This window comes from Triturus cristatus, chromosome 9, assembly GCF_964204655.1.
Source record: "Triturus cristatus chromosome 9, aTriCri1.1, whole genome shotgun sequence".
In the NCBI taxonomy this organism is placed as follows: Eukaryota; Metazoa; Chordata; class Amphibia; order Caudata; family Salamandridae; genus Triturus; species Triturus cristatus.
The window spans coordinates 948,158,241-948,173,230 of NC_140592.1; the positions used below are offsets into that span (position 1 = coordinate 948,158,241).

The following is a 14,990-nucleotide window of genomic DNA, read 5'->3' on the forward strand; positions in this document are numbered from 1 at the left end:
AATAGAATCATACCTAGACCCACCCTCTCTTTTTCAGCAAAATCAAAAGCCCCAATGGCCATGTTTACATGGGCACTAGTATCTCTGCCAGGTATAAATCCATGTTGGTTTTCAGATACTAATCCTGGCATCAGTGGGGCAAGACAATTTGCCAAAAGTTTCGAAAAGATCTTGGCGTCCGTATTTATGAGAGAAATGTGTCGGTATGATCCACAGTCTGTGGGTGCCTTTACTTTTTTAAGAAAAAAAACAATCTGGGTCATATTCCATGATTATGGGGTCCTCCCACTAGTGCCAACATATTGAATGACCAGGCTAAATGCAATAAGCAGTGCGCTTTTAAAAACATTATAGAATTCTATGGGTATTGAGTCTACCCCTGCGACTTTCCCTGAAGGCAATGCCGATATAGCCAATCCTATCTCTTCCAAGGACACTGCGATATCTAATAAAGTTGCCTCAGCCTCATTCAAGGCTGAGAGATTACAATCTATAAGATATTGTGCCATATCCTCTTTGTTGGGTATGAGTGTTGATGAGTAGAGTCTCTGATAAAAAGCTGAAAATTGCTCCAGAATAGCGGAAGCATGAGTATGTGGAGTACCATCTGCCCCCTCTATAACTTTGATCTTGGTTTGAGCTTTAGCCTCAGCCGCCTGATAAGCTAAGATCTTGCCAACGTGGTCTCCATATTCATATTGCTCCACACGGTGTTTACTATACTTAGCTGCTATTTTGTTCCTAAAAGACCTTTTTACTGCCATTCTTGCATCCAGCAACGAGAGAACCAGTTGGTCCTGGACTGTCTGATGTTGTAACACCGCATCAACATGTTGTTTTTCAATGTCACGTAAAGCAGTAATTAATGACTCCATTTGACCTTTTCTGACTTTATTTTGGCGCCAAGATGTATTGCTGGGTGATGCCTCTGACGAACGCTTTCATCGTATCCCAGACAATCAATGGGGATGCTGTCCCAGTATTTCCCCTAAAAAATACCTCTAATTGCTGCAGAGCATGGGGCGATTTCTATAGCAAACTTCTGGCATGGAAAAGTACTGGTCTTCTCAGCACTGAGGAATTCAAATTCCTGAAAGTCAACCATCCCATCATGCCGGTTTTCTATCTTATTCCAAAGATACATAAGAACACAGCTAAACCCCCTGGAAGGCCCATCATCTCGGCCAGGGGTAGTATCTTGGAGAATACGTCGCTCTACGTCGATTTCTTCCTACAGAAGCACGTGAAGGGATTAACATCCTACATACAAGATACTAACGATTTTTTGAGGAAGATCAATGACATTGAGTGGCAGGATGAATACTGGTTGATCACGCTGGATGTTACCGCTTTATATACCAGTATTCACCATCATGATGGGATCAAAGCGGTTGAATACTTTTTGAGAACTGAGCCAATGTATATGATGGACCACTGTAAGATGATTCTGGATATGATTAACATCTGTCTCAATAATAACTTTTTTCTATTCCAAAATACAGTGTTCCAACAATTAAGAGGCGTGGCCATGGGGGCTTGCTTTTCCCCGAGCTACGCGTGCCTACACATGGGCTTGTGGGAAGAGCAAGTCCTCAAAGTTGAGTTTAGTGAAGTCATGTCTAATAACATCATCACTTGGCTTCGCTATATAGATGACCTTTTCGTGGTTTGGAAGGGGTCTAGAACTTCGGCCTTGGAGTTTATTCAGGCCATCAATGTCAACCGACTTAACCTACAATTTACGGCTCAGATTAGCCAAACTCAAGTTAGCTTTCTAGATGTGGAGGTTTTTGTTCTTGAGGGCAATCTATACACAAAGCTGTTCCGCAAAGCAACCGCGGGCAACACCGTGCTGCATGCTCTTAGCCATCATCCTGAACATCTTATACGTAGCATCCCCTACGGGGAGATGTTGCGCATTAGACGCATTTGCAGCACGGATGAACATTGCATTTTAGCCCAGGAACAGAGTAAATTGAGGTTCTTAGCAAGGGGTTATTCCCCGGCAGTGATTGACAAAGCATTGGCACGTACCAGGTCTAAACCTAGAGACCTTACCCCGACCACCAGGAATAGCGATTCCATCTCCAGCAAGGCCTCTAGTTTGACATCCATCCAAAATGATGCCCCCAGATTGATTTTGACCTACAGTCGTCAACATCATTGTTTGCGCAAGATTTTCAAGAAAAATTGGTCGCTTATTCGCTTCGACCCAGTAATAGGTAGTAATATGCCTAATGCCCCTGCTGTAACCTTTCGGAAAGCTCGGTCCATGAGTGACATGCTAGTAAAGAGCAGTCCCGAATTGAGCAGTAACACCAGTAATTGGCTACAAGCCAGTAAGGGATTTATTAAATGTTTCTCTTGCAAGGCTTGCACGTTGGGCAGAAGTACCACTACCTATTTATCTCCATTTGCCAACTCACCCTGTAAGATTACTAAAAAACTAACATGCAGGACAGATTTTGTGGTTTATGTGCTGGAGTGTACGTGTGGCCTGCAATATATTGGTAGCACCAAATTGCAGGCACACAAACGTATACTCCAGCACATGAGGGCGATCACGAATCATGACATATCATACCCCGTAGCAAGACATTTCGGTGACAAACACAACAGCAACCTTAAAGATCTTAGCTACTTTGTCATCGATTCGGTGCCTCTACTGAGACGTGGGGGGGATCGGGAAGCCATCCTCAGAAAACTAGAGACGCGGTACATTTTGGAGCTAGACTCCAAGGTACCCAACGGGTTAAATGCTATCGAGGACTTCTATACTTGGCTCTAACCCTTGTCTTCACCATATCTGTCCTGTTGAATTATCTTGTACAGCATGTTATAGTATTTATTGCGCGCCTTTGTTCGGATTCAAAATGACTGTTGAGTGTCGTTGTCCCTTTCCCCATGTTATTTTCTCTTATTTTGAACAGCAGCTATCACTTTTTTCCCGTCTCCTCTTTTTTGTTTTTTGTTTTTGTTTTCCTAAACAAACCAGATGTTGGGTTTTTTCTGATTGCACTATTAATACTTTCTTGAACGTAGCTATATTCAGAAGGTCTCAGAAATTGAAGCGGGTAATCCCATTTCCTTTTTTAGTGGGGCATAGTTCAACGTGAGTTGGAATGGATTAAACCAGTTACAGGTAGCAACTCAATTGATCTGACATGAATTCAGTTTTTTTAATTCTGGTTGGGTTCACGCGCAAACTAAACAATGAGGAATGGCGTGGTTTTAAGGTGAAAAATGTTTACAACCTCGTTTTACAACTAGAGGGAGTTCTTATATCAGCTGTTTAAATCTAATGAAACAATTTTTAATGTAAATATTTTCTCAACCTTTCGTGCTCCCTATTTGCATGGTGTCCCCTAATCTCGTGCCTATTGATTTAGATAAGTTTATCTATCTTTGTTTATTTCTTCCAGAGACCTTTTGTTGATATTGTTGTTTTGTTGGGGTACAAAATGTATTTTACATGTATTATAACTAATTCTTGCATTCCAAGAAAACTGTTGACCATGACTTTCAAAACCACAACGCTTAAATCTGTTGTCTATGTTCATGAATACGATGTCACGTTATCACGCACTTGCACTTTAAATACTCAGGCTTCCTTTGTTAGCGTCATGTGACCAAGGCCTCCAGTAGGTCGAAACGCGTCATGGCGGTGGTGCAGGTTACGGAGTAAAATAAAAAATTAAGAGCACCTATTCCTGGGTCCGTGTTCGTCTCTGGCGTTTTCATGCAGCGCATCCTGTGAGGCGATTCCTTGTGTAGTATTAGATACGTATTCACTATCGTTAAGCAAGTACCTGGGAAAAGAAAATGGTCTGATATTTTTACCCTCAGCTGTAGTCATAATAGATAGTAATATGGGATTGTGATCAGATGTCACTCTAGGGCATATTGCTATATCTAGATCTAAAATTAAGAAACCCAGGCCATGTCAATTCTGGAATATGATTTGTGTGGAGCTGAGTAGTATGTATACCCCGGAGTGGATGGTTGTATTTGCCTCCAGGCATCTTGTAAGGATTGTAATCTCGCCATTTCGAGTATTGCCGTCTGGACCCTGCGCATTCTGCTAATACCCCCCTTTCTTGTGGAATCAATCGCGTAATCCATGACACAATTGAAGTTGCCCATTAATAAACACTCCCCATCCCAATTCAGCAGTTCTAAATTAAGAAAATCAAATATGGCAGGATCATCTATATTTGATCCATATACTGAACATAATACATATTTTTGGCCACAGATCTCTAGTTGAGCTCGTAACCAGCGTCCTTTCTGATCAGCCATAGTCTTGACAATTTTACACATGAACCGCTTATCTTTTAATATGGTGGTCCCTTTCATAGAAATTGTTTGTGTAGTACAAATGACTGTTTCGTACCCCAGATGTTTTAGCAAATGGTAGCCTTTATAGGCCAGGTGAGTTTCAGAAATAAAAACTATGGGGCAGATTTACAAGCCCCTTGCGCCACTTTTGCGTCACTTCTCCCATGTTAAAAGTGACGCAAAAGTGGCGCACGGGGCTTGTAAATCTGCCCCTATATGTGGATGGTACAATTGTATCTCCTCCCGCACTAATTGCCGCTTGTTAGCACTATTAAGCCCAGCCACGTTCCATTCCATACAATTAACCCTAGCCATAGTGGACTGCATTCCCTATCGGCAGATCCCTATTTCTTGAAGTAAAAATGAACAACTGAACTCTAAAAGCATATTCTAAACCACGTAAACTGTTCCCTACTCCCTTGCTATAACCCTGATAGACCGCAATGATGGCAGTTCATTCCCCCACAATATACCACCCAGACCTCCCTCTGTCACGAAGGAGCCCTTGACCCCCACCCCTCTCCCTGTCCCTTGAAGGAGGAATCCCTCCCCTTATTCTGCTGCCGCTGGTTGGGCAGCACATCAGAGCCACCCACACTATGGTGGCCAACCCAAGACCCAGCACCCACCCAGAGTGAAGACACGCAGAAAAAAAAAAGGGGTGGGGGAAGGGAGAAAAAAAAAAGTGAAAGGAGGGCTAGCTATCCCTGAGCCGTAAGCTATATTTGCTCCTTTAGAAAACTTTGAAATAATGAAACTATCCTAACACATTTATCATAAGTTCTACTTAGCAGCTAATAGCTAGAGTGGAATCAACTAACGAATATCCAGTGTCCAAATTTCAAACCCCGTGCTATGTTTTTATCTTAAAATTAAATTCTCAGAGCGTATGCAACTTATTATACTAAGACTTCTGGGCTATTTCAGTCTACCATTTAGCAATTGTTATTTTGGCTTCTTGATCATCAATGAAGAAATAAGTCCGTCCATCTTTGAAAACCTCTAGGCGTGCTGGTTCTTGAAGATAGACTTGCGCCCCTATAGACTTTAATGGGTAAATTAATTGACGAAGTTGCCAACGCCTGTCCATCGTTGTTTTGCAGAGGTCCGATCTGAAAAAAAGTAACTGATTCTACTGTAATAGGTGTGTTAGGCAGCGCAACTGCCTGCCTAAGCAAAAAATGTCCCGAAAAAAATAAAAAATGGACGAGGATAGCGCCCACCCTGGTTATGCTTGGCAGTTGGAAGTCTATGCACTCTTTGTAGTTGAGAATCCCAGCCCCAGTCAGATAGATCCGGGAACGCCTTCTGTAGTAGCCGCACAAGATAAGTCCTAGGATCTGCTCCTTCTGCTGCTGAAAACAACAAGAGAGGGTGGGAAGTAAAGTAAGGGCCACTCTCAGTCCCCCAAAGTAAGTATAATCATATCAACGAAAGAGTGTACCTTATGCTTGTTAGTGGAGCACAACAGTAGAATCCAACTGGGTTCTTAATAAAGCCCTCACTCACCAACCTGGTTGGTGACATGCTTCATCATCGGGCCCCACCGGTAGAGGCCGAATGCCACCCCGGTGTGCTTCAATGCCAGAATTACTGCAGAGCTGGTAGTGTGTGTACAGTGAATAGTGAAAGTGATTGTTAAAAATGTCTTGGTTGTGTCAAAAAATAGATTTTTTATTAGAAGCCAATCAGACATGTATAAAAACAAAGTGTAGGACATTAAAGCTGAATAAATTGTTCAGCCAAGTCCACTAAGATGTGGTCAACATGTTTCTGCCTATGTGTTGTAGTTAAACAGGCATTCGTCAGGACCAGGAAGGACATGAAAACCATGGTGGTATGAGCACGCTAAGGCCCACCCTAACCAGAGGTTGTAAATGTGAAAAATTAAAAACAGAATAGTTCTGGTGTCCCTCGTGTTGAGGTTATGAGGTGTAATCACTAATTACACCATGGGTCTCGGGTGGGGGGTGGTAGCTACAATGGCACACCGCCCACTCAGCTAGGCACCCGCTTGGCACCTACACGATACCTCAATAACCATCGGGGTCCGGTTATTGAGGGATCGTGTAGGTGCCAAGCGGGTGCCTAGCTGAGCGGGCGGTGTGCCATTGTAGCTACCACCCCCCTCCCGAGCTTTAATGTCCTACACTTTGTTTTTATACATGTCTGATTGACTTCTAATAAAATCTATTTTTTGACACAACCAAGACATTTTTAACAATCACTTTCACTATTCACTGTACACACACTACCAGCTCCGCAGTAATTCTGGCGTTGAAGCACACCGGGGTGGCATTCGGCCACCTCCGGTGGGGTCCGATGATGAAGCATGTCACCAACCAGATTGGTGAGTGAGGGCTTTATTAAGAACCCAGTTGGACTCTACTGTTGTGCTCCACTAACAAACATAAGGCACACTCTTTCATTGATATGATTCTGCTCCTTCTGGAATACTAAATAACCGCAAATTGTGTCGGCTTTGGCGATTTTCCAAATCTTCTAACTTAAGCTGAATAGTTGAAATCTGAGTGACTTGTTTCTGAACCAAGGTGTCTGTAAGATTTGCCATTTGCTCAGTATCACCGACTCTCTGTTGGAGCTCAGACACATCTCTAGTGAGGCCCCCAATCTTTACTGTCATTTCTTGCAATGTCTGTTGCATCTTATTATTATCTTATCTGACCTGTGTATAATGGCCCTGAGCTTCCGTTCTATGGCCCTTCAAAAATTGAAATATTTAAGCAAGTGAAAGTTCCGTAGCTAGTGAAGAGCTTACTGCTGGGATATCCGTAAGATGTGGAGTAAGCACCTGGGATTGTTCCACTATTGAATTAGATGTCTGTTGGAAGCCAGCCCCACTCCGAGCTGAATTCTCTATGGGAAGACCACTTACAATACTACTATCCGTTGGGCTGTTACCAGTTAACCGAGAAACCGTACTCTTAACCCCCCATTTGCTTGGACCCACTTGCGGAGAGGGCTATTTTCCGAGATACCCTTTCCACATGTAAGTGGAGTGCTTTGCTGTGGCACACTCTGCCGTGGATTGTCAGGCCCTTGGGGTGTTTTCTTAGTTTTAGTTTTAGCTTTAGTTTTTTTCCCGGGGGGCATTTTAGAGAGTTTAGTACTGGTCTCTACTACTGCCTCACCTTCGTCAGTGGGGGATGTCAGCTCTTCCCACTCCTCTAAGGCATTTTCTGAGGCATATTTGGCAGTATCACTGCATACATTTAGACATACCTCCTCCACACTCTCTATGTCGTCTGTATGCCCTAGGGTACAGCCTTCAGGTAGTCTTCCACCAGGCTCTATCAAAGCCTGGCTAAATGATTCGGCCAGCCCAACTGGGGCCACTGGTGTAGAAACATCTTGTCTGCAGCTTACAAGCGCACCTGTTCCAGTCTCTGTTACCCTCTGAACCATCTGATGAACAGTGCCACCTATATCATTATTTAATTTCAGAGGCTGAGAGGACTCCTTAGCAACACTGTAGCAAGTCGGGACGGCCTCCATTAATGTTTCTGTTAACTTGTTGCCAGCCATTGCTTGTTTAGCGGACCCGATAGCTAAAAGCCCCACTGCTTTCCCCGTTTGAAACAGACGTAGAATCGGCTTACCCACTACTGACTTGCCAGGCCTGTCCTCATTACTGCCGGCTCCCGTGTTGGCTGTGTTGTCCCCTGTAGCATTTGCGAGAGCACGTCTAGCCCGAGTGCCTCTTGGTGCGTTTTTCGGCGGAGCCATGTCTCTGCTGACAGACAGTGTTGGTGCAACCGATAGGATCCGCCTCAACCAGTAATGGGCCGGTCTACGCCCAGAGCTCCACAGCGATAGCCGAGATACCAGCAGCCAGCGTCCGACCCCTGCAACGCCGATCGTCCACATGCACCTCCGGACTTCGCGTTTCCAGTTCTCCACAGGCTATACAAGCACCTTCCAGTGAGTAGCCGGCATATAGCTGACACCGCTATTATTCCCTGAGAAATGCCGGCATAAATAGCGTGACTTTCAACTCATGAGCGGCTGGGTGTGGGGAGACCTCTCCGTGCGGTGGTGCTCAGTGGCGGTGACCATCCGCCATCTTGCTCCTCCCTCCCAAAACAGTCGCCACACCAGCTGTGATATTATTTACGATACCATGTGAGGCAGAATGGTTTACAGTCATAGATTTATGTCAGGCATTTTTCTCCCTACCGTTGCATGAAGACAGACAGTTTTTATTTGCATTTAGGATGGATGTTCGTGTGTTAACGTGGTGTCGTATCCCTCAAGGGTATGCAAAAAGCCCCTCTATCTTTAGTCAGAGTCTGAAAAAGAATCTTGAAGGGCTGGTGATGCCTCAGAGGTCAGTCCTAGTTCAGTATATTGATGACCTTTTGGTCGCTGCAGAGACTGAAGATGCTTACAGGATCGATACTGTGGCGTTGCTGAATCATTTGCCAGAGAATGGACACAAAGTGTCCCCAAATGAACTTCAGTATTGTCTGACTGAAGTTCAGTATTTAGGTCACCGGATTGAGAAGGGAAAACGAAGGATGTCACCGGATCGCATAGAGAAGATTCTGCAAATGGGAACTCCGAAAACACAGAAAGAAGTCCGCATGTTTTTGGGAATGGTCGGTTATTGTCGACAGTGGATCCCAACTTTTTCCTTGCAAGTAAAGCCACTGTTGAGATTGGCTCGAAAGGACATTAGTGATCCGGTACCATGGGATGACGACTGCTTGAGAGCCTTCCACGAGCTGAGAGAGAGCCTATGTCGTGCTCCAGCTCTGGGAATGCTGGATTATAACAAGGCGTTTTCGCTCTTTTGCTGTGAGAAGGAGGGATGTGCGTTAGCAGTCCTTGTACAGACACACGGAGGTGCTCGTAGGCCAGTGGCTTACTTTTCAGCTACATTACATCCAGTAGCTTCTGCATTGCCCGGATGTCTCAAATCTGCTGCTGCAACAGGTGTCAGCATTGAGAGATGTGAAAGCATAGTGTTGGGTCATCCACTTATCGTTTATGTGCCACATTCAGTAGAATTGTTAACGACAAGAACCAAGACACAGTATCTAACGAATAACAGACTTACAAAGTACGAGTAGGTTATATTAGCTTCTGAAAATGTTACACTGAGACGTTGTACTACCTTGAATCCTGCCACATTGTTACCTGTTCCGCAAGAGGCAGAAGAGGATGGTGAAGAGCATGCCTGCTTAGATGTTACTGAGCTATCTACCAAACCCAGACCTGACATTGTTGATGAACCTCTGCCTGAATCTGATTTGATCCTTTTTGTTGATGGGTCATGCTTAAGAGACAATGAAGGGTGTTTGTGAGAGCAGCGTTTGCTGTGTGCACCATCTTGGAGGTGGTGGAAGCTGCCTGTTTGAAAAGAGTATGGGCCCGATTCACAGAACTAACTTAAGACAAAATTCTAAACTTACTACCATTTTGGTATTCACAGACGGCACTTACTCATTTTGGTATTCACAGAAGGCACTTACTCATTTCGGTATTCACAGAAGTTAGGACTCCTAACTTTAGGACTCCTAAATGCCTTCTGTGAATACCGAAAGTCTTAAAATGAGGATTTTTCTCAGTTTAGTAGTAGTATAGTTAGGACTCCTAACTTTAGGACTCCTAAATGCCTTCTGTGAATACCGAAAGCCTTAAAATTAGGATTTTTCTCAGTTTAGTAGTAGTAAAGTTAGGAGTCCTAACTTTAGGACTCCTAAACTGAGAAAAATCCTAATTTTAAGACTTACGGTATTCACAGAAGGCATTTAGGAGTCCTAAACTTAGGACTCCTAACTTCTGTGAATACCGAAGTGAGTAAGTGTCTTCTGTGAATACCAAAATGAGTAAGTGTCTTCTGTGAATACGAAAATGGTAGTAAGGTTAGGATTTTGTCTTAAGTTACTTCTGTGAATCGGGCCCATTCTGCTCAGGTGGTCGAAATTATTGCTCTGACACATGCTTGTACCATCTCGAATGGAGTGCGGGTGACTATCTATACGGACAGCCAATATGGGTTTGGAGTGGTTCATGATTTTGGGCAGTTATGGTCACAGAGGGGATTTTTTACGTCCTCAGGTTCCCCAATCCGCAATGGAGAATTTGTGCCCCAATTGTTAAAAGCTTTGCAGAAACCTAAAGAGATTGCAGTTGTTAAATGTGCAGCCCCTGGGAGGGGAGAAGATTTTGTTACAAAAGGAAATAACTACGCTGTTGAAGTAGCTCGTTTTTGTGCTATACATGTTTGTGTTTTCACTGTAGTATAGGAGAGAGCATAGAAGAGACCGAGCTCAGCATGATGTTAGCTGTAGCCGATACTTGGGATGAAGTAAAGCGGCTGCAGGATGAGGTCTCAGAGGCAGAAGCTGCATCATGGGTAAGAGCAGGCTGTGAAAAGAGAGAGGATGGCATTTGGGTGTCGACAGATGACAGAGCAGTACTACCCAACTGTTTATTGAGCCCAATGGCAAGGCAGATTCACGGAGCAGTTCACCTTGGAAGAGATGCTATGGTGCGAGTGTTTCGGCAAAATTGGTTTAACCCACGATTTCGAGTGAGTGCTGAAGCAGTGTGTAACAGGTGTGTTACGTGCCAACAAATGAATGTTGGAAAGAGAACTGTAGTTGCGATGAGTCACATTGGAAGATCAGGAGGTCCTTTCAATAGGATACAATTGGAATTTATTGAAATGCTGAGGTGCAATAGGCTAAGATATGTTTTGGTGGTGGTGTGTATCTTTTCACGATGGGTTGAGGTATATCCAACTAGATGATGTCTCACAGTGGCAAAACTACTCTTAAGGGAACTGATACCTCGTTTCGGATTTCCGACCTCAGTGGAGACAGATAGAGGAACACAATTCCATAATGAAATCATGAAATTGTTGTGTACAGCTTTGAACACTGATCAGAGATTGCACTGTAGTTACAGGCCTGAGGCATCTGTTCTTGTAGAACAGATAAATGGCACAATCAAAATGAGGGTGTCAAAAGTTTGTTCGTCAACTTCATTGAAATGGGCAGATGTGCTGCCATTGGTGTTGATGAGTCTGAGTAGCACTCCTGCTAGGAGGACAGGGCTCTCTCCTCATGAGATATTAATGGGAAGAGCTATGCAATTGCCTACGGTGCCAGCTACAGCATTGATAAACATCACAGATGATTTGGTATTGGATTATTGTAGGTGACTGGCTGATGTCGTTAATTCTGTGTCCCACCAGGTCGAGGCTGCGACTGCATCCACCTTGAGAGACCTGCTGCATGATCTTAACCCTGGTGACTGTGCGCTGGTCCGAAAGCACGTGAGGAAGAGCTGCCTTGATGCTCGCTGGCGAGGACCATACCAGGTGATTTTGGTCACAAGTACAGCTGTGAAATGTGGAGGATTGCCAAACTGGATTCACCCTTCGCATACTCATCGAATTCTAGAGCCTGTGGAGGACACGACTCCCCTTGTTCCGAGAAGAGCGACAGAGGGTGCAACAGATAATGAAGAAACAGGTCTGGTCGTAAGCATTCGTGATGAGGCTGATCAATCAACTGAGCAAGAACGAAGAGATCAAGCTGTTTCAGAGTTGAGTTCAGAACCTGAGATAGACGAGATTGCAGAAGTGAATTTTGAACCAGATCAGAGTGAACAGCCTGGTGCAGAAGGATCAGATCAAGAGGAAAAGAGGAGAACAGGTGCTGAAGCAGAAAAGTGGCCAGAAAGAAAGGAAAGGCTAAAAATAAGGCTTGCATCTGAGAAAAATCTTGCTCCGATTCCTGAAACGTCTGAATGCGATCAAAGTGAAACCGAAGAGAGACCGGATAGTCTAAGACGATCCAGAAGAGAGAGAGTACCGTCTTAGAAGTACGCCTCTCCTGAGTGGACATACCTGGCTGCAGATGCAGAGACCGAGGAATTCCGGGAGGTTGGGCACTGGCACAGTGAGTTACGGAGGGGACACCCTATCGATTGATATTCAGTTGCTGGTACCTGGAGTTAAGGCTTTTGGAGTCCTAACACTGACAGCCCCTGCTCCACCAAGGCAGAGTGGTTTAAGGTTTTTTATCCTTAATCAGGTTGTTTTCCCTAACATTGGTCGACAGCCCACTGTACAGGAACTGGGAGAAATTCATGCAGAGATTCTGCAGCTTGTTCTTACCATACTTGGATCTAATATCATTAATGATGAAGTTTGAACTGTGAAAGAAGAGCTTATTAGGCTTTCGAAAGAAGATAACCTAGGCCCAAGTGGAAGAAGATTTAAAATTAGGGACTGTCAGTAAAAGAAGAACTGAGGGCTAGGGCTGACTACATCTCTACAATAGGTTTAGTACTATTGGACTGAATATTGCAACACTCAAATGGACAAAAAAATTAAAAGACATTGTATATAACAGGACAAGGCAAAAAAATAAAAAAAATAAAACAGACTTTTGTTGATTTTGTTTGCGCCTCAAAACCACTCATTGGTTCAAAAATGGAATCTGGAAATTAAAGATGCAAGTAGAAATGCATAATTGGTACCCTTATTGCTGTGGTGCTTATTGTCATAACTGTGGTGATTGTTACATCTTTGATTGAGTCTCAAAATGCTGTAGGGAAGGGGGAACAGGCGACACTTACCCCACCTGTCTCAGATTTAGAAGGGGGTGCACCTGCAAAGGATAGAGAGATGATCAGGGAAACTAGTTGGATATTACACGTAGATTTGTCAAAAGGTGATTTCACGCTGAATGCATATGCTCGTTTGTTGTATGAGTATGTTGATACAATGGAAGCGAAAGACTTATGTGTGTATGCAACTGCCAGCATCAGTAGAAGAAGGCATTCAATATCATCATTTACCTGTGACATATGGCATCGCATGTAGTGTGTTATTAAGTATGTTTTATAGTAAGGCACATTTTGAGTAGTACTTCTCAAATTATGATGTGGTACTCTTAGAAGTTCCAGTTCTTAAATACCTGAATAAATACGATTACTATAATAATAATAATAATAATACATAATGCTTTGCAGGGCCTTTGGTTGGGATTGTATTTTTGCCCATAATTGTGCTTGGGGTGGTCCTAAGAGTATGGGACCACCACTGAATTGTTCAGCAAGATGTGCTCTTTGTTTTCAAGACATCTGCTTGGTTCTCCCTCTAGGTTAGGGAGGATCCCAAAATCATCACGTCTCTCACTGCTTGCTAAATGTTCATTTTCACTTTTGTGAAATGGCTATCTGCATTTAAGTATGTAAAGACAGAGATACTTGTTATTTTACCAAAAGTATATGAGGTTTCTGTTTTATTAATTGGGAGTCTGACGGAACGGAGCGAAGTTGCGGAAGTCACAGAGTTTTTGTTCAACTTCATGGAATTCCACTTAGTAGTACTCCGCCAATTACGCCCACCCTTAGTTACTAGCAAAAGCCGGAGGAGTCTGTAAATTATTGAAAGTTCAACAGTGCTGCACGTATATTCCTGACAATAGTCGGGATATACAGAAGTACATTAGGAACATTTCAGAGATACATCAGGATTTACAGGATCTGGCTGCTGATGGACTCTGGGAACAAATTGGTAAGGGATTTGGAAAGGTTGGAAGCTGGTTTGGAAGTCTTGGACAAGGAATAACGGGATACATCTTGAAACCTATCATAATAGCTGTTATTTGTATAATTGTACTATTGGGGGCCATCAAGGCTTATAAAAGGCAAAAGGCACGACATAATGAAAATCCTTTGAAAAAGCGGGAGCAGCAAATTAGAAAAACTGCAGGACAGTCATTATCTGCACCTTAAGGGGTTAGAAAGACTTAGACAGGGACGGCAAGCTACAACTTCTGTTAAGGTTGGTCGTTTCTACAAGGAGAAAGCTGTGAGAATGTTGGTGTTATGACACTAGTCATAAGAGGGGGGAACTGATAGAGCGCTTACAGCACTCTAAATTGTATGGGTGCACTATACACATGATTGAAACGCACTCACATATATTTGTGTCGTTTGCAGTGTTTATGATTATTAAGATGCATTTCTTCATGTTATCGTAGCACTGAATTGTAGTGTGCACATTCAAGTAGAATTTTACATGTATTAGAGACACTTATAGTTCCTGTATGTGTAATGTGCAGGATGAAATTATGCTCGTGCAGGGTATACTGTGTTTAGTTTAAGTTGCCTGAATTGAAGGACCAATTGTAAGTTGTTTTGAGATTTGTTTTGCCTTGGTTGCTCAAGAAATAATTAAATGAATCCCTTTTGTGCTCGAAGACAGTGTGTTCTCATCCTACTGCAGGTGTAGGAATTCTGCCTTGTTATTATTTGATTTAAGAAGATACCCGGAATGTCTTTGAAGAAGTCTGGAAGGCGAGAAGGGAGGACTCCTTTCGTATCTAAACCTCAAGGTCACTGGAAGACGAAGAAAAAATTAATTAAGACTCCTATGGAAAGCTACTGAAAATGGTGCAAATGGAAAAGTTTACCATATGACGTATTGTGGGTTGAAACCCGGGGCTTGGGACATTGGGCCTTCCAGAACTCATCTAGGAGGGTGTGCAGTGGTAGCCAAGCGATACCTTCTAAAATGCAGGTGCAGTGGAAACAATTGAAAGCTGTGGAATGGGAAGGGATCATGAGTAGGGCAGGTGAGAGCCCTCCCTTGATATTGGGAGATG

At 43.5% G+C, this 14,990-nt stretch overlaps 1 protein-coding gene across 3 annotated transcripts in view; it reads left to right on the forward strand.

Annotated features, from left to right (window-relative positions):
- The window catches only part of LOC146799127 (uncharacterized), a 49,480-nt gene extending 36,623 nt beyond the window's left edge, over positions 1–12,857 (forward strand). For 2 of the 3 annotated variants that reach the window (XM_085626550.1, XM_085626552.1), the window contains exon 2: positions 11,564–12,736. In XM_085626550.1, the coding sequence (XP_085482676.1) occupies positions 11,564–12,193 (630 nt within the window). In that variant the 3' untranslated portion in view covers positions 12,194–12,736. Of the gene's footprint in view, positions 1–11,563 lie in introns of all 3 variants that reach the window. The other variant, XM_085626551.1, reaches the window with a different exon arrangement.
- The last annotated feature ends 2,133 nt before the right edge of the window (positions 12,858–14,990 follow it).